Below are 22297 nucleotides of genomic sequence, written 5' to 3' on the forward strand. Positions count from 1 at the left end.
ATTTTAGCATTACATTAAGCATAGTAGCGCGAGCTACAGTATGTCTGTATTTATTTTTTTTGCCCCGTACTCACTGTGCAATCCTATAGTGAAGATTCCGACTCCCCGCGGGGAATGGGCGTTCCTTTCCAGAGGGAAGATGATTGACGGCCGGCTATGGCACGTCACGCTCCCCGAAGATAGCCGGAGTAGGTCTCGGCTCTATACGGCGCCTGCGCACAGACTATGCGCAGGCGCCGTGAAGAGCCGAGTCCTATTTCGGCTATTTCCGGAGAAGCGTGACGCGCCAGAGCCGGCCGTCAATCATCTTCCCTCTGGATAGGAACGCCCATTCCCCGTGGGGAGTCGGAATCTTCACTATAGGATTACACAGTGAGTACGGGGCAAAAAAAATAAATACAGACATACTGTAGCTCGCGCTACTATGCTTAATTTAATGCTAGAAAAAAAAATGTTTTATAAGGTGAACCCCCTCTTTAACGAGGGGGGGAAAAACACACATGCTGAGAAGCAAGTTATGAGACGGGGAAATTAGCAAAAGCAGCCCAAACGGTGGCGCCATTCGAATAGAACTTCCCCTTTATAATGCCATTGTACATCATCGCGCTTTGCTCGAGCTTTTTTTTTCACGAGCGTGTGTATGCAAGGCAGGCTTGAGAGGAATCACGACAAATCACGTAGACATGAATAACGGTCGTGTGTACGGGCTAAATAATGCAATTTATATCCAATCAGATTGAGGCTACAAAGTTTGTACTTGTTGGTGATCTGAAAGATCGAAACCAAAGCCAGCCATAGATGAACCGCGTCTTGCCCGGCTCAGCAGTGACCGGAGGAGATTCGAACCATGTTTGGGTAGGAAGTAGGAACTGAAGCCAAAAAGGCTGTCGGACACAGTAATGCTTGTGTACTGCTGACAAGGAAGGCTCATTGTGGTTGAAGGAAAGAAAATCTAATTGTCTATGGCTTGCCTAAAGCTGGTCATACATGCAATGGCTTTTGGCCGATTTCTGCTGAAGATTTGCTCCATAGGTTGCCCTGTTGGCTACACCCTGATCGAGAAAAGTCGGGAAAGAAATTTTGTACAGTGTTTACCTGAAAATAAGAACTAGGCTGATTTACAGGGAGGGCTGCAAAATAAGTCCTACCCCGAAAATAAGCCCTTTTAAAGTCCTTCTAAAAATATATAGTCTGTTTTGTAAAAAGATGATATAATGTCAAGTGTTTCTCCTTGTGTAACTTTATTGTCTAAAATACCTTATTTACAGCTCACGTGACCCATTGGAGATCTTTTCCTCTCCTCCCGGCTGACGTCAGCAGCCCCTCCCTCGGCATTGCTCGGAGCGTGGCTGACAGCGGTGATCTCGGCCCTTCCCTCGGCATTGCTTAGAGCGTGGCTGACATCAGCGGGGATCTTGGCCCTTCCCTCGGCATTGCTCGGAGCGGGGCTGACAGCGGGGATCTCGGCCCTTCCCTCTGCATTGCTTAGAGCGTGGCTGACATCAGCGGGGATCTCGGCCCTTCCCTCGGCATTGCTTAGAGCGTGGCTGACATCAGCGGGGATCTCGGCCCTTCCCTCGGCATTGCTTAGAGCGTGGCTGACATCAGCGGGGATCTTGGCCCTTCCCTCGGCATTGCTCGGAGCGGGGCTGACATCAGCGGGGATCTCGGCCCTTCCCTCGGCATTGCTCGGAGCGGGGCTGACATCAGCGGGGATCTCGGCCCTTCCCTCGGCATTGCTCGGAGCGGGGCTGACATCAGCGGGGATCTCGCCCCTTCCCTCTGCATTGCTCGGAGCGGGGCTGACATCAGCGGGGATCTCGGCCCTTCCCTCTGCAGTGCTCGGAGCGGGGCTGACATCAGCGGGGATCTCGGCCCTTCCCTCTGCAGTGCTCAGAGCGGGGCTGACAGCGGGGATCTCTGCCCTTCCCTCGGCAGTACTCGGAGCAGGGCTGACATCAGCGGGGATCTCGGCCCTTCCCTCGGCAGTACTCGGAGCGGGGCTGACAGCGGGGATCTCGGCCCTTCCCTCGGCATTGCTTAGAGCGTGGCTGACATCAGCGGGGATCTTGGCCCTTCCCTCGGCATTGCTCGGAGCGGGGCTGACATCAGCGGGGATCTCGGCCCTTCCCTCTGCATTGCTTAGAGCGTGGCTGACATCAGCGGGGATCTCGGCCCTTCCCTCGGCATTGCTTAGAGCGTGGCTGACATCAGCGGGGATCTCGGCCCTTCCCTCGGCATTGCTTAGAGCGTGGCTGACATCAGCGGGGATCTTGGCCCTTCCCTCGGCATTGCTCGGAGCGGGGCTGACATCAGCGGGGATCTCGGCCCTTCCCTCGGCATTGCTTAGAGCGTGGCTGACATCAGCGGGGATCTTGGCCCTTCCCTCGGCATTGCTCGGAGCGGGGCTGACATCAGCGGGGATCTCGGCCCTTCCCTCGGCATTGCTTAGAGCGTGGCTGACATCAGCGGGGATCTCGGCCCTTCCCTCGGCATTGCTTAGAGCGTGGCTGACATCAGCGGGGATCTCGGCCCTTCCCTCGGCATTGCTCGGAGCGGGGCTGACATCAGCGGGGATCTTGGCCCTTCCCTCGGCATTGCTCGGAGCGGGGCTGACATCAGCGGGGATCTCGGCCCTTCCCTCGGCATTGCTCGGAGCGGGGCTGACAGCGGGGATCTCGCCCCTTCCCTCTGCATTGCTCGGAGCGGGGCTGACATCAGCGGGGATCTCGGCCCTTCCCTCTGCAGTGCTCGGAGCGGGGCTGACATCAGCGGGGATCTCGGCCCTTCCCTCTGCAGTGCTCGGAGCGGGGCTGACATCAGCGGGGATCTCGGCCCTTCCCTCTGCAGTGCTCAGAGCGGGGCTGACAGCGGGGATCTCTGCCCTTCCCTCGGCAGTACTCGGAGCAGGGCTGACATCAGCGGGGATCTCGGCCCTTCCCTCGGCAGTACTCGGAGCGGGGCTGACAGCGGGGATCTCGGCTCTTCCCTCGGCAGTGCTCGGAGCGGGGCTGACATCAGCGGGGATCTCAGCCCTTCTCTCTGCAGTACTCAGAGCTTGGAAGAAGAGCTTCGGTCAGATCACGTGAGCGCTCAGTGGCACTGTAAATAAGGAATTTTTTGACAATAAAGTTACAAAAGGAGACACACTGGACATTAAAGTGGAGGTCCACACAAGAATGGCACCTCTGCTTTTCGGAACCCTCTGGTGTCACATTTGGCACCTTTCAGGGGGGTGCAGATACTTATATTGTACAGGTATTTGCACCCACTTCTGGGCATAGACTCCCACGGGGGTCACGCCCATTCCCCGTCCCTCGCTGTCTTCTGGAAAACACACAGGTCCCAGAAGACAGTGTGGACCAGTAAGGACGCGCAGCGCGATTCGCGCATGTGCAGTAGGGAACCAGGAAGTGAAGCCGCAGGATGGCGAACGTGCCATTGCTTCAGTGCGCATGTGCCGATGACGTCGGCACATGCTGATACAGGGGATATCTCCTAAACCATTTAGAAGATATCCGGGGTAGCTACAGGTAAACCACTTTAATATTGATTGAAACCTGGGTAAACATTTTCTTAGGGCCCCCTCCAAATCCGCTTATCAACTATTTGCAGGTAGTGTGGGCTGAAGGGGCAGCTGCTTTAGGCCCCACAACAATGACTGGGCCCAGGGCAGCTGTCCCTTTTGCCCCATGTTAAAGCTGGCCCTGCATGAATGGCCATCCTGATACAGGTCCCCATAGAGGATGATTGTAGGTGCAGGCACAATCTGACTGATCTCGGGTGTCTTTTCCGGCCAGTGTTTCCCTTAACGGGAGTTATCTGTTCACGATTCCCCTATGAAGAAAAAAACGGTGTCGTGCGTGCGTGGACAATTTTGGAGAAACAAGGATTTCCTGCCTGTCTGATCACTTCTCCCCAGCCCAATTTGATGGAGCCCTAAAAACATTAGATTGCATTATTCGCTAATGCAGGGGTGGTCATTTACTAAATACAGGGGGTCTCAGTTGTGGTCCCAGGGGGCCACACATAGTATTTAGTATATGCAGTGCTGTAGAACATTGTCAGAGACTGCTGACATACAGCAAAAATAGACAGAGACTGAGTACGTTCTACAGGGGTGGCTGGAGACTAATATGTAACAAGAGACATTTAGAGACTGGGGGCATGTTACATGAGACTGCTAGAGATCCGTGATATTACAGCCCGTTACACATTAGTGCCGTCATTACTGGCTGTTAGGGCCTTGGACCTGCACAATAAGTACCAAAGGGCCACAAGCTGGGCATTAGGGATCTATTTAAATGGGCACTTCAAGTCTCACTTGAGATTTCATATACAGCAATGGTCTCCAAACTTACTAATCAAAGGGCGGGTTTACTGTCCTTCATATTTTAAGGGGTTTCGATTGTGCCCAGTGGGGGTAGAAAATGTCCCACATTTATTGGGAATAAACAATACCTCAGGCTTGGTGGTCAGTGGGAGTAAATAAATTGAACTGTGGCCCATAATTGGTATCAGGGGGCAGAATAGTGCCCCATCATTGATGTCAATGGCAGGCATAGTGCGCCATCTTTGGTATCAGTGGCAGGTACAATGCCCCTTCATTGGTGGTGTCAGTGGGAGGAATAGTGCCCCATCCTTCGTGTCAATGGGAGGAATAGTGCCCCATCCTTTGTGTCTGGGAGGAATAGTGCCCCATCCTTTGTGTCAGTGGGAGGAATAGTGCCTCATATTTTGTGTCAGTGAGAGGAATAGTGCCCCATCCTTTGTGTCAGTGGGAGGAATAGTGCCTCATATTTTGTGTCAGTGAGAGGAATAGTGCCCCATCCTTTGTGTCAGTGGGAGGAATAGTGCCTCATATTTTGTGTCAGTGAGAGGAATAGTGCCCCATCCTTTGTGTCAGTGGGAGGAATAGTGCCCCATCCTTTGTGTCAGTGGGAGGAATAGTGCCCCATCCTTTGTGTCCGTGGGAGGAATAGTGCCCCATCATTGGTGTCAGTGGGAGGAATAATGCCCCATCGTTGGTATCAGTGGGAGGAATAGTGCCCCATCGTTGGTATCAGTGGCAAGTACAGTGTGCCATTTTTGGTGTCAGTGGCAGGAATAGTGCCCCATATTGGTGTCCGCGGCACTAATGGTGCCCCATCATTCATATTCGTCGCAGGAATAGCATTCCATTGTTGGTTTTCAGTGGCTGGAATATCGTTCCAATGTTGGTGTCAGTGGCAGGAATAGTGCCTCATCCTTGGTGATATTGGCAGCAATTGTGCCCCATTGTTGGTGCCAGTGGGAGGAACAGGGCTCCATCTTTGGTATCTGTGGCCCCATCATTGGTGCCAGTGGGAAAAATAGTGCCCCAGGGTCAGACAAAGGCTAGCAAAGGGTCGCATCCAGCCCACCACTGGTATGCAGTATGTATACAGCCAAGTATAAGGCTTCATTTCCACTGGCGTTTTTACAGCCACTTGTGTTAGCCTTTTTTACAGCTTAAAAACGCCTGTCCATGTTTATTTTGTAAAAAAAAAAAAAAAATTTTTAACGTCTGGCATTTTTACAGCTCTACTCTGGAGCTTCAGAACGCCCTGGTCCTGCGTTTTTTTTACAGCTCAAAAACGCCTATGCCATTTGCAGCTCAAAAACGCCTATGTGGGCATGATGCCATAGAATAACATGGACAGGCGTTTTTAAGCTGTAAAAAACACTCAGAAAAGTGTCTGTAAAAACGTCCATGGAAATGAAGCCTAAGGCCTCATGCACAAGGGCAGAAAAAAATACCACTTTTAGGCTTCATTTCCACTGGCGTTTTTACAGCCACTTTTCTGAGCGTTTTTTACAGCTTAAAAACGCCTGTCCATGTTGTTCTATGGCATCATGCCCACATAGGCGTTTTTGAGCTGCAAATGGCATAGGCGTTTTTGAGCTGTAAAAAAACTGCAGGACCAGGGCGTTCTGAAGCTCCAGAGTAGAGCTGTAAAAACGCCAGATGTTAAAAACGCGCGAAAACGCGACCGCTGCATTTTTAAAGCTGCAGCTCCCAAAAATGAAACAAAAAACAAAAAACGCCTATAAATGAACCGCTGCTAAACGCGGGTTTGTGTTTGCGTCTGAAACGTGGAAATCTTCTGCATCTGAACCCATTTTTTTTTGCTTTCAGAGGGCCAGTTCCCATCAGACGCAGTTCCGTTCAGTTCCGTTCGCTTTTTTTCTGCACTAAAAATGCATGCACAGTGTTTTCCATGTATTCCAATGGCTCTAGTTGGCTGTAATTCACACCATGCAGTCAGTTTCCAGGAGTGCACCTGAAACTGACTGTATGGTGTGAATTACAGCCAACTAGAGCCAATGGAATACATGGAAAACGCATTTTTAGTGCAGAAAAAAAGTGAACGGAACTGCGTCTGGTGTGAACTGCCCCTTAAAGAAACGCTGTTAACCACTTATCCGCCGGACCATTTTGCTGGTCAATGTCCGGGCCACTTTTTGCTCCCAAACAAAATTTACGTATTTTTTTCCCCATAAATAGCGCTTTCTTTTGGTGGTATTTGATCACCTCTGCGGTTTTTATTTTTTGCGCTATAAACAAAAATAGAGTGACAATTTTGAAAAAAAATCAATATTTTTTACTTTTTGCTATAATAAATATCCCCCCAAAATATATCTAAAACATTTTTTTTCCTCAGTTTAGGCCGATACGTATTTTTCTACATATTTTTGGTAAAAATCAATAAGCGTTTATTGATCGGTTTGCGCAAAAGTTGTAGTATCTACAAAATAGGGGATATTTTTATGGCACTTTTTTTATTATATATTTTTTTATTAGTAATGGCGGCAATCAGCGATTTTTATCGTGACTGCGACATTATGGTGGACACATCGGACACTTTGACACATTTTTGGGACCATTGTCATTTTACAGCGAACAGTGCTATAAAAATGCACCGATTACTGTGAAAATGACACTGGCAGCGAAGGGGTTAACGACTAGGTGGCGCTGTAGGAGTTAAAGGAACACTAAAGGCAGAATTTTTTTTTTTTTTAAATAACAAACATGTTATACTTACCTCCGCTGTGCAGTTCGTTTTGCACGGAGTGGCCCCGAATCCTGTCTTCTGGGGTCCCTCGGCGGCTGTCTCGGCTCCTCCTCGCAAAAGCTTTCCACGTTCATGCGAGCTCCCTCGCAAGGTGGAAAGCTTTTGCGAGCGCGCTCCCATGATACAGCGGCGGGCATAGCCGCCGACTGTATCACTCGGCCCCGGCGCGCCGCGTCATCCGATGTGATTGACAGCAGTGCCAGCCAATGGCTGCGCTGCTATCAATCCGCCCAGCCTAGCCAATCAACGGCCAGGCTGAGAACCGAACAAGATGACAAGCACGTGCCTGGGACTTTCGAACGGTGAGGTAAGTAAAACGGGGCTGGGGGGGGGGGGGGCGGTGCTGTCAGATGTTTTTTTTACCTCAATGCATAGGATGCACCTTTACAACCCCCTTTAAGTGTTCCCTAGGGAGTGATTCTTACTGTAGGGGGGATGGGCTACGTGTGACAAGACACTGATCACCGCTTCCGAATACAGGAAGCGGTGATCACTCTCCTGTCACTAGGCAGAGCGGGGAGATGCTTGTTTACATCAGCATCTCCCCGTTCTTCCTTACCATGAGACGAGACATCGAGTCCATGGGACCCGCAGTCAGAGTCACGGAGGATGCCTGAACAGAGATGGAGCTGTCCTCCTGGAGAGAAAATCAGATGGCGGCATGGGGGAATATTGTGATTTTTGTGAGAGGGAATAAATTAGTACATTGTATATCCCTGTATGTTGTAATCGTTAAGGTGCCCATCTAATATTTTTTTCTAATTATCAACGCTCCTTGCTGATACCACTATTTGTGGAAGAGAATTCCACATGCTTCCTGCTCTGACAGTAAAGAACCCTCTACCTAGTTTAAGGTTAAACCACTTCTCTTCTAATTTTAGTGAATGGCCACGTGTCTTTTTAAATTCCCTTCCACTGAAATGTTTTTGCCCTATGCTAGGGTCACCAGTACGGTATTTATACATCGCTATCATATTCCCTCTCAAGGGTCTCCTCTCAAGGGTCTCCTCTCCACGGTCTCCTCTCCAGAGGGAATAAGTTCAATGCTTGTTGTCTTTTCCCATAGCTGAGATGGTTCCAGTCCAGGGGTAGGAAACCTGGGGCCCTCCAGCTGTTGTGGAACTACATTTCCCATGAGGCATTGCAAGGCTGGCAGTTACAATTACTCCCAGAGCCATGATGGAACTTGTAGTTCTACAACAGCTGGAGAGACCCAGGTTGCTTTCCCCTGCTCCAGTCCCTTTTTTAGCTTTGTTGCCCTTTTCTGGACTCTCTCCAGTAGCAGGACATTCTTCCTGGGGACTGGTACCCAGAACTGGACAGCATACTCTAAGTGCAGCTGGACCAGAGTCTTGTAGAGTGGGAGAATTATCTCCTTATCTCTGGAGTGAATCCCCTTTTAAATGGACTAAACATTTGCATTTTCTAACCAAGCTGGACTTGGGCTTTTAATGTTAGCTCTTGGGTTTCGTTACACTTTTATGCCCCTTTCACACAGGCCAGATCAGTGCAGGGACCGCCCTGTCTTTTCTCTGCTCTCCCCTGTGGGGGGATCGGATGAACACGGACCATATGTCCGTGTTCACCCGATCTGATCCGCCAGACGAATGGAAAAGTAGGTTTTTCCTCCGTCACACTTTGGCGGATCGGAGCGGGTCGGATGTCAGCGGGCATGTCACCGCTGACATCCGCGGCTCCATAGAGGAGCACGCAGCGCCCGTTCAGGTCCGCCTAAAAAACTGGCAGGCAGACCTGAACAGGCCACCTGTGTGAAAGAGCCCTAAGGCTTTGTTTACACTTGCATTGTGCATTAACCACTTAAGCCCCGGACCATTTTGCATGACCGCTTTTTGCGATTCGGCACTGACAATTGCGCGGTCGTGCGACGTGGCTCCCAAACAAAATGTACGTCCTTTTTTCCCCACAAATAGAGCTTTCTTTTGGTGGTATTTGATCACCTCTGCGGTTTTTATTTTTTGCGCTATAAACAAAAATAGAGCGACAATTTTGAAAAAAAATCAATATTTTTTACTTTTTGCTATAATAAATATCCCCCATAAATATATTAAAAAAAACATTTTCATCAGTTTAGCAGGAAACGTATTCTTCTACATATTTCTGGTAAAAAAAAATCGCAATAAGTGTTTATTGATTGGTTTGCGCAAAAGTTATAGTGTCTACAAAATAGGGGATAGTTTTATGGCATTTTTATTAATAATTTTTATTTTTTTACCAGTAATGGCGGCGATCAGCGATTTTTATCGTGACTGTGACATTATATCGGACACTTTTGACACCATTTTGGGACCATTGTCATTTTTACAGCGATCAGTGCTATACAAATGCACTGATTAATGTAAAAATTACACTGGCAGTGAAGGGGTTAACCTGTAGGGTGCACTGAAGGGGTTAAGTGTGTCCCAGGGAGTGATTCTAACTGTTAGGCCCCGTACAGACGAGGGGACATGTCCGATGAAAACGGTCCGCGGACCGTTTTCATCTGACATGTCCGCTCGGAGATTTCGGTCTGATGGTTGTAGACACCATCAAACCGAAATCCCCGCGGACAGACAGCGCGGTGACGTTGACGCCGCCACGTCCGCAAACCAGGAAGTAAATACTTCTACGCATGCGTCGAATCTCTTCAACGCATGCGTCAAATCCATTCGACGCATGCGGGAGATTTCTGTCCGCTGGTTAGGTGTACTAACCAGCGGACATGTCGGACGGACGGGTTTCCAGCCGACAAGTTTTAAAGCATGCTTTAAAACTTTTGTCTGCTGGAAACCTGTGTGCTAGGCTGTACACACGGTCGGATCTGTCCGCTGAAACTGGTCTGCGGACCAGTTTCAGCAGACATGTTCGGTCGTGTGTACGAGGCCTTAGGGGGCATGGCTACGAGCGACATGTCAGTGATCGCTGTTCCCGATGACAGGGAACAGACGATCAGTGACATGTCACTAGGAAGAACGGGGAGATGTTGTGTTTACACTGACATCTCCCTGTTCTTCAGCTCTGAGACCCGATCGCTGGCCTTCGGCGGACACCGAGTCCACGGGTCTCGTGGGTACGGTCACGGAGCTCGCGAGCGGCGCGCGACCATATGGAGGCAAATTAAAGAGGACATACCTGTACGCCAATTTGCCCAGCTGTGCCATTCTGTCGACGTAAATAGGCGTGTGCTGGTCGGCAAGTTGTTAAAGAGCGATCCATGTGAAATTGCTCTTCAGAGGGCTTTTGACAGGTGTTGAGGAGGTGTTAGATCGCTTCCTCACCACCTGTTTTAACCCCTTAAACCCTGCACCAGTGTGCTGCAGCTGCCTGCATTGCACAAGGTTGGGGGGGTACCCTCCATTCAGTTGAATGGGTCTCATTAAGCGGAAGGTACTGCATGCTGAATGCAACAGCAGGGATCATATTGCTACTTATGCTATGCAAAGGCATACACTATATTACCAAAAGTATTGGGACGCCTGCCTTTACACACACATATGAATCTTAATGGCATCACAGTCTTAGTCTGTAGGGTTCAATATTGAGTTGGCCCACCCTTTGCAGCTATAACAGCTTCAACTCTTCTGGGAAGTCTGTCCACAAGGTTCAGGAGTGTGTCTATGGGAATGTTTAACCCCCCCTAATTTATCAAAAATGGAAAAAAAATTGTTTGACTTTACTTAGTCTAGGTTCACATTGGAGCAATTTGTCATGCGATTTGAGAGCTCAAATCGCATGACAAGTTGCAGCCTATTAGAGGAAATGGTACTGTTCCAATCGGTGCAACACCGATTTTGCGGCGCTGCACTGATTTGCAAAAGTAGTTCCTGCACTACTTTTGCCGATTTCAGGTGTGACTTTAATAGACATCTGTGCATGAAGACACACAGATGTCTACCACTTAACCCCCGGACCATATTGCTGGTCAAAGACCAGAGCACTTTTTGCGATTTGCCACTGCGACGTGGCTCCCAAACAAAATTGGCGTCCTTTTTTCCCACAAATAGAGCTTTCTTTTGGTGGTATTTGATCACCTCTGCGGTTTTTAGTTTTTGCGCTATAAACAAAAATAGAGCGACAATTTTGAAAAAAATGAATATTTTTGATTTTTTGCTATAATAAATATCCCCAAAAATATATAAAAAAAACGTTTTTTTCCCCTCAGTTTAGGCCGATATGTATTCTTCTACATATTGTTCGTTAAAAAAAAAATGGCAATAAGCGTGTATTGATTGGTTTGCGCAAAAGTTATAGCGTTTACAAAATAGGGGGTGTTTTTATGGCATTTTTATTAATATTTTTTTTTTTACTAGTAATGGCGGCGATCAGCGATTTTTTTTTTCGGTACTGCGACATTATGGCGGACACTTTTGACACATTTTTGGGACCATTGGCATTTTTATAGCGATCAGTGCTATAAAAATGCATTGGATTACTATAAAAATGCCACTGGCAGGGAAGGGGTTTACACTAGGGGGTGGGGAAGGGGTTAAGTATGTTCCCTGGGTGTGTTCTAACTGTAGGGGGGGTGGTCTTACTAGGGGAAATGACCGATCTTCTGTTCATACATTGTATGAACGAAAGATCAGCATTTCTCTCCCTGTAACGAGCAATCGCGGGTGCCCGGCGGCGATCGTGCCCGCAGGGCACGCGCACGGGAGTCGGGGGCGAGCGGAGATGCGCGCGCCCCTAGTGGCCGACGTATAGCTACGGGCTCTCGCGCAGGGGAGCCAACCTGCCGCCGTAAAATGACGCTACTGTGCTACTTCAGGTGAAGTAGCGCGATTTCAAAGTAGTATCAATGTGAACCAGGGCTAAGTTCTACTTTAGGGGGGGTGCAGTAAAAATGCAGCTCAACTGTGTGTCTTTGCTGCCCCCCCAACCGCAGGGCTTGTTCATGCATGTGCTTGAAGGGTGGTAAAATTCCACTGTTTAGCTGTACTTTTACCACCCTCCAACCACTACCCCCTGGACATGGGCGTCCGCTGAAATTTTTTCAGAGGGGGGCGCTTCGGCAGCGGTGATACACAATCGTATTTAACCCTTTCTTAAAACACTAACGGGGGTTAAAAGCGTCCCGCTAGTGGCCGAATAGCGCAGCTAAAACAATGGTAAAGCGCCGCTTTTTAGTGGCGCTTTACTGATAACGCGGTCAGTTGGCAGTGTGAAATAGCTCTTGAGATAATTCAGCTTCACTCCATGCCCATATAAATATAGCCTACAGAATGTACAGACCCCACTTCAGCACAGACCCCTCCATTCAGCACAGATGGACCCCCCTTCTGCACAGACCCCCCCATTCCACACAGGCACCTCCATTCAGCACAGACCTCCCTTCGCACAGACGGACCCCCCTCCCCCCATCCTATTCAGTACCTCAGATCACCATCAGCGCAGCACAGGCACAGCAGGTTTCCTCCCCCTGTGTACACATAAACACCGAAGGGGGAGGCGGCTTCACTCTGCTCGCTGTGCCTGTGTGAAATCCGGGCCGAGACCGCTCAGACAGCCCGCGGCCGCTAGACTCTTCAACACCTTCTTGATTTTCCAGGGGGGGTCAATTGCCCCCCCTTGCCCTATGGAGCGGATGCCCATGCCCCTGGAGCTGCAGAGGCTTCTCTGCAATGCACACAATTGTATGAGCACTGGGGTGGGTTGCAAGGGGTTAGGAGGCAACCCAGTCTGTGAGGAGGCAATACATAATACAATAAGCATTGCATGCATGTTGAAAGCTTTTTTTTTTTTTTTTTCTCCTTTTGAATTGAGATAGTCATCTATAGGTTTACCAAGAGATTTTCCAACAGAATCTCTGTGTGTAATGACAATCCCTTTCCGAGGATCAGAAAAGGTCATTTACATGCTTCACTGCTGTGTGTCTCCCGCTGGCTGAGCTGCATCAGCATACACCATCTGCTTCACCATCTGCTGTGGAAGTAGTGAGGATCCCTCGTCCTCCGATCCCTCGTCCTCCGATCCCTCGTCCTCCGATCCCTCGTCCTCGGATCCCTCATCCTCGGATCCTACAGGCAGGCCTCATCGCCGGCTCTCCCAGAGTGGGATAAGGTAAGTATGCTGCAGTCGGGGTTAGTTTAGTGTTAGGGTTTTCTTTAATGATCAATAGGTTTGTGCTCGTGTATTGTACTAGGCAGGGCTTTTTTTCGGGGGGAATGCAGTTCCAGAACCTCCAGCATTGACTGTATGTTATGGTGAGGGGTGCTGGGAAGTGGTGTTGTAGCGCCCCCTTACTTTCAGTATGGGCGCTATGCCAAAGTTAGTGGGGAATGGGAGGATTAGTTTACTCCCATTCACAATTTATTGAAATTTGGGCTGTTGTCAATTCGGAACTGTCCTGTGGGTCAGTCTGCGCTCCAGGGGTGCGTTACCAGCCCTGGGCGACAGTTGGCGCTACAGGGGTTCTGACGGACCCACCTTCCCGATCAGCCAATCAGAGGAGGTTTTTCCCTCGTTGGGCATGCTGGGGGAGGGGGGGGTATATCTGTGGCACCGGCCATTAGCTAGCCTGTTCTGTGCGGGGCCTGAGTTCCAGGTGCGGCACCCACCTTCAGGGTGCGCGCATCCATGGGCCCCGCCACCGTGGCACTGGGGTTGCGCACCATGCGGAGCCTCAACCTAACACCGAGAGAGGCCCCAGCGGCTTGCTGGGTCCCAAACCCTCTGCTGAGAGGATCCTAAGCTGAGAGCTGTGCAACGGGTATCGGCCCGGGGAGAACCTAGAACTAGGGGTTGTCCAAGAGGCATAGACGAACCATCTGGGATCCAGTCACCACACTGCATGACAGGTATGTTTAAAGCTGCCAATTGGTGACACTATTTGAACTGTCTGGGAGGATTCATTCAACCTAATCTCTTATATTTCAAATTGCAAAGCCTGTGGCAGAGGCCTGTTTCCTCCCAGTGATTTACAAGTGGCGCTCCGGCTGCCAGGGTTATGATCTGGGGTCAAGTCCTGAGGAAAAAAGTGTGGGAACTCCCACCCAAGATCCACTCCCCCACAAAAAAAAAAAAATTATACGCTCATATGCATAATTACTAAACCGCAAGTTCTTTCTAAATCCTGAGACAACTCGCGGAAAACCTCTGCAATGTCTACTGGGAACAATGACAAAAGCTCCCAGGAGACATTGCGGCATCAAAGAAGTGACGGAATACCCGCACACTACCGATGAATCCATATACAGGAAGCGGGCAGGTTCGCCTGCCCCTGACAGTGACTCGAGCTGGGCATTGCCGCTTAGTGAAGAATTGCCTCGGGCGGCTCGGCTGCTCTAGTCCTGCAAAGGGAACTGCGTTCCTGCTGTGAAAAAAGTGCAGGAACTCCGTTCTTATGCGTTCCCGCAGGACTTGAGCCCTGGTTATGATAGTCTACTGTCCGGGGGCACTTTACCCACTCTGGCTGGAGTGGCGACGAGTTGAGCTTTACTATTGCTGAGAGCGGGTTTGCTCTCCTTCATATCCAAGGCCCGATACCAAAGTTCTCTCCTTGCTCGTCAACCTTTCTCTATTGTGTACCATGTTGATGTTGGCCGTGTCGGGCTTTGGGCTGTTCTGTCCATTTAGCTAACCTACGGTGCTCTGTGTTATGCATTAAAGTGGTTTACCTTGTAAAACAAAACATTTAGTTTGAAATAAGAATAAAAGGCAAAACATTTGTGTATAGATTAAAATAAACATTCGAAATACTTTTTTATAAGTGATCACATTCCCTCTGTTCTCAGATGCATAAGAGCTGAGGAAACAGTAATGCCGCGTACGCACGGTTGGAATTTCTGACAACAAATTTTTCGATGTGAGCTTGTTGTCGGAAAATCCGACCGTGTGTAGGCTCCATCTGACATTTGCTGTCGGAATTTCTGACAACAAATGTTTGAGAGCTGGTTCTCAATTTTTCCGGCAACAAAAGTTCTTGTTGGAAATTCCGATCGTCTGTTGCAAATTCCGATGCACAAAAATCCTACGCATGCTGGGAATCATTGAAATTCATTTTTCTCTGCTCATCGAAGTGTTGTACGTCACCGCGTTCTTGGTGTTCGGAATTTCAGACAACATTTGTGTGGCCGTGTGTATGCAACACAAGTTTGCGCGAAAAATCACGGTTTTGATGTCGGAATGTCCGATCGTCTGTACATGGAATTGCAGTACACAGGGGAAATCTTCCAATAGGTACACTAGTTCTGGCTGGTGACCTGGGGGGGGCAAGGAATTCTCTTAATTTGCAGTGATTTCCTCTTACTTCCTGTTTTGGTTATGAGACAGGAAGTGAAGGCAGATCTCCGTAAATAGGACACAGATGATGAAATAAAAAAAATACATGGGTTATTACACTCTTTTACTATATCCCCCCCCCCCCCAAAAAAAAAGAAAAATAGTTTTGCCCATAGTTCTACTTTAATGAATAAGAGGCTAAAACACCTCACTCAAAAATAGAAATAAAAAAAACTCATTAGCAATATTTCATATTGAATTTTTATTATTTTACCATAATAAATACATAAATGTTCAACGCCATCAAACGTTCACTTTAAGATGTGGGTTAGGTTTTAGATGGTTGGTTAGGTTGAGGGGGAGGGGGATGGGCAGGTTAAGGCCTCATGCACACAGCCTGGGGCTCTATGATGTCAATTTGAATGTATTTCCCTGTCCATGAGACACAGCTGCTGCATACATCTGCCATCGGAATTGAAAAAGTAGTTCCTGCACTACTTTTGGCACTTTCGGGTGTATGAAGCCGCACAGATGTCTTCCACTCCCTATAGTAATAGAAACACATTCACATGTTGAAGCGAATGTATGTTTTTGAGGTGAATTGGGGTGCCATTCACAATAAATGGCAATGCATGTAGCAAGCGCTACTGTGCACTGCAGTAACGCACATGGTGAATGCGTGCATTAGTGTGAATGGGCCCTTATAGCAAGTGAGCTGTGTTACAGTTCTTTTTAGTTCACTATAATGCTGCTATTGCTGTCCACATGCTCCTACTTGTTGTCTGCTCCCTGCAGCTAATTCTCTGTTACTCAATCTGAGGCCTATTTTTACGTATAGATGACCTCTGGCAGAATGTTAGAATGTAAGGGTCGGGGAGCTGCATGTCACAGCACCAGAGGGGGAGGACATCAATGTTAACCGATATCACCATAGAGAACACAGCTGCTTCATATACTGAGACAACATGACAAGGGATCAGAGAGTTCTCTTAACCTCCCTGGCGGTATGATTCTTTCAGAAAAAACATGCTGAAAGCGGTACCATTATTTGCAAGGAAATTTGGCGTTTTATATTGTAGGTCTGTCATTTTTAGAAATAACTCACTTAAATCTGACCAAACAAGCTTCTAATAGGCATCCCGGGTATGACATTTTTTTTAAAACAAAATTATAAATTATAATATAATAAATAATTATAAATAATTATAACAAATAATAATATAATGTAATCAAATCAAAATCACTGAAATTTGCTCAGTTGCAGAATTGTTGCTGTCATTATTTTTATTTTTTTATGACGAATTTCCCCACAAATTGCTATCGCACAATTCTGCAAGTGATTATAATTTATTATCGCTGTTTTTTAGCTGATCTAAAACTATTTTTGACATAAAGGGACACTTTTGGTTGCTATGGACAATCTACAGTTTGCAGGGAGAAAGAAACGTTTTTATTATATAAAATGACATGCATGACACAGGACAGACCACTAGGGACAAGGGGGGTGTGTTTTTTTTACATACAGTACTGTAATCTATAAGATTACAGTATACTGTATGTATAGTGTTTGTTTACTTTTTTGAATTTGGCGCCGTTCTCCGTCCCCGTGCGTCGTAACGTCGCAGGGAACGGAGATCAGCGTCACACGGAGGCACTGTGTGAATCGAGCGAGGTCCTGCTCGCTCACACAGCGCGGTGGCATCGCTGGATCCAGGGACAAGGTAAGTAAAACTCCCTGTACATCCAGCGAGGCGAGCCCGAGTCTGACTCGGGGTTACCGATCCTAGCCCAAAAATCTCACCCCGAGTCAGACTCGGGAACACCGCCCAGGAGGTTAAAGGAGTTGTAAAGGCAGAACGTTTTTTTTTATCGTAATGCATTCTATGCATTAACCACTTAAAGGGGTTGTAAAGGTTTGTTTTTTATTTTCTAAATAGGTTCCTTTAAGCTAGTGCATTGTTGGTTCACTTACCTTTTCCTTCCATTTCCTTTCTAAAATGTTTTTTTTCTTTGTCTGAATTTCTCACTTCCTGTTCCTCCTCAGTAAGCTTGCCCCCATCATCCGAGCCGTTCTGGCTTGGGGTTAGTCAGCGTGCTCGCCCCCTCCCTTGGGACTGCATCCCTGCGGGGAGACGCTGTGTTCCCAAGGGAAGGGGGTGAGCATACTGACTAACCCCCAGCAGAACGGCTTGGATGATGGGGGCAAGCTTACTGAGGAGGAACAGGAAGTGAGAAATTCAGACAAAGAAAAAACAACATTTAGAAGGGAAATGGAAGTAAAAGGAAAGTGAACCAACAATGCACTAGCTTAAAGGGGTTGTAAAAGTTTGTCTTTTATTTTCTAAATAAGTTCCTTTAAGCTAGTGCATTGTTGGTTCACTTTCCTTTTACTTCCATTTCCCTTCTAAATGTTTTTTTTTCTTTGTTTGAATTTCTCACATCCTGTATCTCCTCAGTAAGCTTTCCACCATCATCTGAGCGGTGAAAAGTCATTAAGAACAGCTTACTGAGGAGAAACAGGAAGTGAGAAATTCAGACAAAGAAAACAATGAAAAAAATTGGAAGGGAAATCGAAGGAAAAGGTAAGTGAACCAACAATGCACTAGCTTAAATTAACCTATTTATAAAATAAAAAACAAACCTTTACAACCCCTTTAACCACTTAAGACCGGACCTTTAGGCAGCTAAAGGACCCGGCCAGTTTTTGCGATTCGGCACTGTGTCGCTTTAACTGACAATTGCGCGGTCGTGCGACGTGGCTCCCAAACAAAATTGGCGTCCTTTTTTCCCCACAAATAGAGCTTTCTTTTGGTGGTATTTGATCACCTCTGCGGTTTTTATTTTTTGCGCTATAAACAAAAATAGAGCAACAATTTTGAAAAAAATGCAATATTTTTAATTTTTTTCTATAATAAATATCCCCCAAAAATATATAAAACATAATTTTTTTTCCTCAGTTTAGGCCGATACGTATTCTTCTACCTATTTTTGGTATAAAAAATCGCAATAAGCATTTATCGATTGGTTTGCGCAAAATTTATAGCGTTTACAAAAAAGTGGATAGTTTTATTGCATTTTTATAAAAAAAAATATTTTTTACTACTAATGGCGGCAATCAGCAAAAAAAATTCGTGACTGCGACATGGCGGACACTTCGGACAATTTTGACACATTTTTGGGACCATTGTCATTTTCACAGCAAAAAATGCATTTAAAATGCATTGTTTACTGTGAAAATGACAGTTGCAGTTTGGGAGTTAAAGCGGAGGTTCACCCAAAAAATAAATTTTTAACATTACATTCAGCCGAGTTGTCCTAATGACAATCGGCTGTTTTATTTATTTTTTCCCCCCCGTACATACCGACTTTCACCGCCGCTTCCGGGTATGTCTTCTGCGGGACTGGGCGTTCCTATCTGATTGACAGGCTTCCGACCGCCGCATGCAGCGCGTCACGAGTTGCCGAAAGAAGCCGAACGTCGGCTTCTTTCGGTAACTCGTGACGCGCTGTATGCGACGGTCGGAAGCCTGTCAATCAGATAGGAACGCCCAGTCCCGAAGAAGACACACCCGGAACCGGTGGTGAAAGTCGGTATGTATGGGAAAAAAAAAAAAAAAACAGCCGATTGTCATTAGGACAACTCGGCTGAATGTAATGTTAAAAATGTATTTTTGGGTGAACCTCCGCTTTAACCACAGGGGGCACTGATGGGGTTATGTGTGACCTCATGTGTGTTTACAACTGTAGGGGGGTGTGGCTGTAGGTGTGATGTCATCAATTGTGTATCCCTATAAAAGGGATCACATGATTGATGCCGCCGCCACAGTGAAGAACGGGGAAGCTGTGTTTACACACAGCTCTCCCCGTTCTTCAGCTCCAGGGACCGATCGCGGGACTCCAGCGGCGATCGGGTCCGCGGGTCCCTGTACGTGCATGTGCCCAGCCGTGCCATTCTGCCGACGTAAATGTGCAGGAGGCGGTCCTTAAGTGGTTAAGCTAGTGCATTGTTGGTTAACTTACCTTTTCCCTTCGATTTCCCTTCTAAATGTTTTTTTTTCTTTGTCTGAATTACTCACTTCCTGTTCCTCCTCAGTAAGCTTGCCCCCATCATCCGAGCCGTTCTGGCTGGGGGATAGTCAGCGTGCTGGCCCCCTCCCTTGGGACTACTTCCCTGCAGGGAGATGCTGTGTTCCCAAGGGAGGGGGCGAGCACGCTGACTAACCCCCAGCCAGAACGGCTCGGATGATGGAGGCAAGCTTACTGAGGAGGAACAGGAAGTGAGAAATTCAAAGAAAAAACAACATTTAGAAGGGAAATGGAAGAAAAAGATAAGTGAACCAACAATGCACTAGCTTAAAGGAACCTATTTAGAAAATAAAAAACAAACCTTTACAGCCCCTTTAACCAGTTACCAACCACCCTATAGACGATATACGTCTACAAGGCGGTTGCTTAACTCTGGGAGGACGTCCATGGACGTCCTCCCAGAATCGTGCGCCCTCTGGGGCGCGCACACGGGAATGTCCGTGACTGCCGGGTCCGGAGGACCCGGCGCATCACGGATCACGGTAAATCGCCGCGGACAGCGGCGGTTTCCCACGTGATCGCTCCGTCCAATGACGGAGCGATCACTTGTAAACAAACCAGCGTCATGTGATGACGCTGGTTCCTCCCTCCCCTCTCTGTACCAAACGGTACAGTGTGAGAGGAGGAGGGGGGGGGAGAGAGCAGATGCAGCACGAGTGCTGTGGGCTGGATCTGTGACGCATGCAGTCACAGATCCAGCCATCCATCCCTGCTCAGCCATCACTGCCCCATACTGTGCAATACTACACACTTATACTGTGCAATACTCTGCAATACCCCACACTACTCTGCAATACCCCACACTACTCTGCAATACCCCACACTACTCTGCAATACCCCACAATACCCTGCAACGTCGCCTATGGGGATTTTTAAGTAGCGAAGTTTGGCGCCATTTCACAAGCGTGTACAATTTTGAAGGGTGACATGTTGGGTATCTATTTACTCGGCGTAACTTCATCTTTCACATTTATGCAAAAGAATGAAGAAAAAATACTAAATTTGCTAAAATTTATAACAGAAACGAAGAAAAAAACATTTTTTTTACAGAATTTTCAGTCTTTTTTCTCTTATAGCGCAAAAAATAAAAAACCCAACGTGATTAAATACCACCAAAAGAAAGCTCTATTTGTGTGAAAAAAAGGACGAAAATTTCATTTGGGTACAGTGTTGTATGACTGAGTAATTGTCATTCAAATTGTGAGAGCACCGAAAGCTGAAAACTGGTCTGGTTATTAAGGGGGTTTACGTGCCCAGTGATCAAGTGGTTAATGGTTACTAAATAGTTTATGATGGCAGGTTCACTTTATTGTTTTTTACTTTAATGTTATTTACTTGAGCTGACTTCTTTCTTTTTAATATGTCTAGATGTTCCTCCATCGGTCTATGAAGTGGCCATCGCCACCGGCCTTCTTTTCTAAATTCCTTCGTTCTTCAAAAGGTACTCCATCACACCCAGAAAGCTCACCACAAAAACCTAGACAATGGACCTTCCCAGTAATACCCCTGCCAAGTATATCTACTCTGCAGTCCTACCTTCCATCTATGAGGAACCGCGACAAGACAAAGCCAACTATCCATTCAAACATTGAGAGTGAACATTTTCAGATCTGCATCAACCTGGTCCACCATATCATAGACGTATGCGCCTCTGGCTGTCTCTGGCTTTTTTCTCCTGTTTTTCGGATAACGTTGGATGTTTTCGGAATCCAAGGAGCCCTCCAGCTGTGGATCCATGGACTAGCTGTCTTCTTGGCCACAACGTATGGCATGTATCTCCTCCTTTGGCTGGCCCAAGAGTACATCTTTCAGCTCACGTCACTTTATGTGGTTTTACAAACACTGGTCTTAATTGTTAGCCTCAAGGGAGAACGGGAGGATGAAAAGGGGAAAGAAGAAGCCATTGAATTTGAGAGTGAGAAGAAGGAAGAAGAAGATGTTGAAGAAGAAGAAATTCAGCATGGAGAGGACAGGTGGGCTGGAGGAAGTGAAGACGAAGGCAACTCGCAGGATGAGTGGGAGAGCGAGGGGGAGGAGGAAGTTGGACATGCTTGAGAAGATTGGGAAAACGGCAATCTTCGTCTGTTATATTTAAACACCACAATGCCTTACGTACTTTAAAGATTAAAGCAAATATTGTGAAAAAGTACAACCTGACATACTACAATGTGATTTCTTCAGCAGAGCCAAAGTGGGGAAAATGGAAATGTTGGATCTCCCATAGAAAAAAAAGTTGAAGTTCTACTAATTCGTTTTGTTTAAAGGGAACCCGTCAAGATCGAAATATGGAAGCTGCCATTGCTAACTTGCCGCAGAACTGTCATTCTCCACCTTGCGTCTTTTACTGCAGCCAATGAAGTCCTATTTGATTAAATATGAACTTGGGTCAGCATTTAAAAAAATATCCTCCTCTGGATAGTAAGGGTTAAAGGGTTCACATTTACAATAAAACTGCCAAGGCATTCCTGTGTCCCGAGGGCATTCAAAAATACTGCTCATGTTTTAAATAAGAATCAGCCTTTTGATGCTATACCTGTAGACCGTAAGCTGGCTCTCCCAAGCCTGTCTAAATAACTCCTAGGTAAGCACCACCTTCCCCCACACACATACCGCTGATCTGAACCACGACAGAGCGAGGCATAGACACACTGGGCACGTGCGGGTTTTGTATGGGCCAGAGAGTTCATTCCTGCTACACTGAGGTGCACCCCTAACATCTGGCCAGGGATGGACTGGCCATTGGGACTACAGGGAGTTTCCCGGTGGGCCGATGGCTCAGTGGGCCGGCTTCAGTGACAGCGGACTACCGCCCCCCTCCACTCCTCTGTCTCTCCCTCCCCGCAGCGCTCACCTAGGGGGGACAGAGGATCATGGGGGGAGGGGACAGACAGCTGGCTTAA

At 47.5% G+C, this 22297-nt stretch overlaps 1 protein-coding gene across 3 annotated transcripts in view; it reads left to right on the forward strand.

Annotated features, from left to right (window-relative positions):
- Positions 1–21886, forward strand: part of C9H6orf47 (chromosome 9 C6orf47 homolog) — a 22960-nt gene extending 1074 nt beyond the window's left edge. Inside the window, exons 1-2 of one of the 3 annotated variants that reach the window (XM_040323093.1) lie at positions 353–372; positions 20766–21886. In XM_040323093.1, the coding sequence (XP_040179027.1) occupies positions 20766–21452 (687 nt within the window). In that variant the 5' untranslated portion in view covers positions 353–372 and the 3' untranslated portion in view covers positions 21453–21886. Of the gene's footprint in view, positions 1–352; positions 373–12965; positions 13152–20765 lie in introns of those variants that run through there. The other 2 variants (XM_040323092.1, XM_040323091.1) reach the window with 2 other exon arrangements.
- Positions 21887–22297: the final 411 nt, after the last annotated feature.

Source organism: Rana temporaria, chromosome 9, assembly GCF_905171775.1.
Source record: "Rana temporaria chromosome 9, aRanTem1.1, whole genome shotgun sequence".
In the NCBI taxonomy this organism is placed as follows: domain Eukaryota; kingdom Metazoa; phylum Chordata; class Amphibia; order Anura; family Ranidae; genus Rana; species Rana temporaria.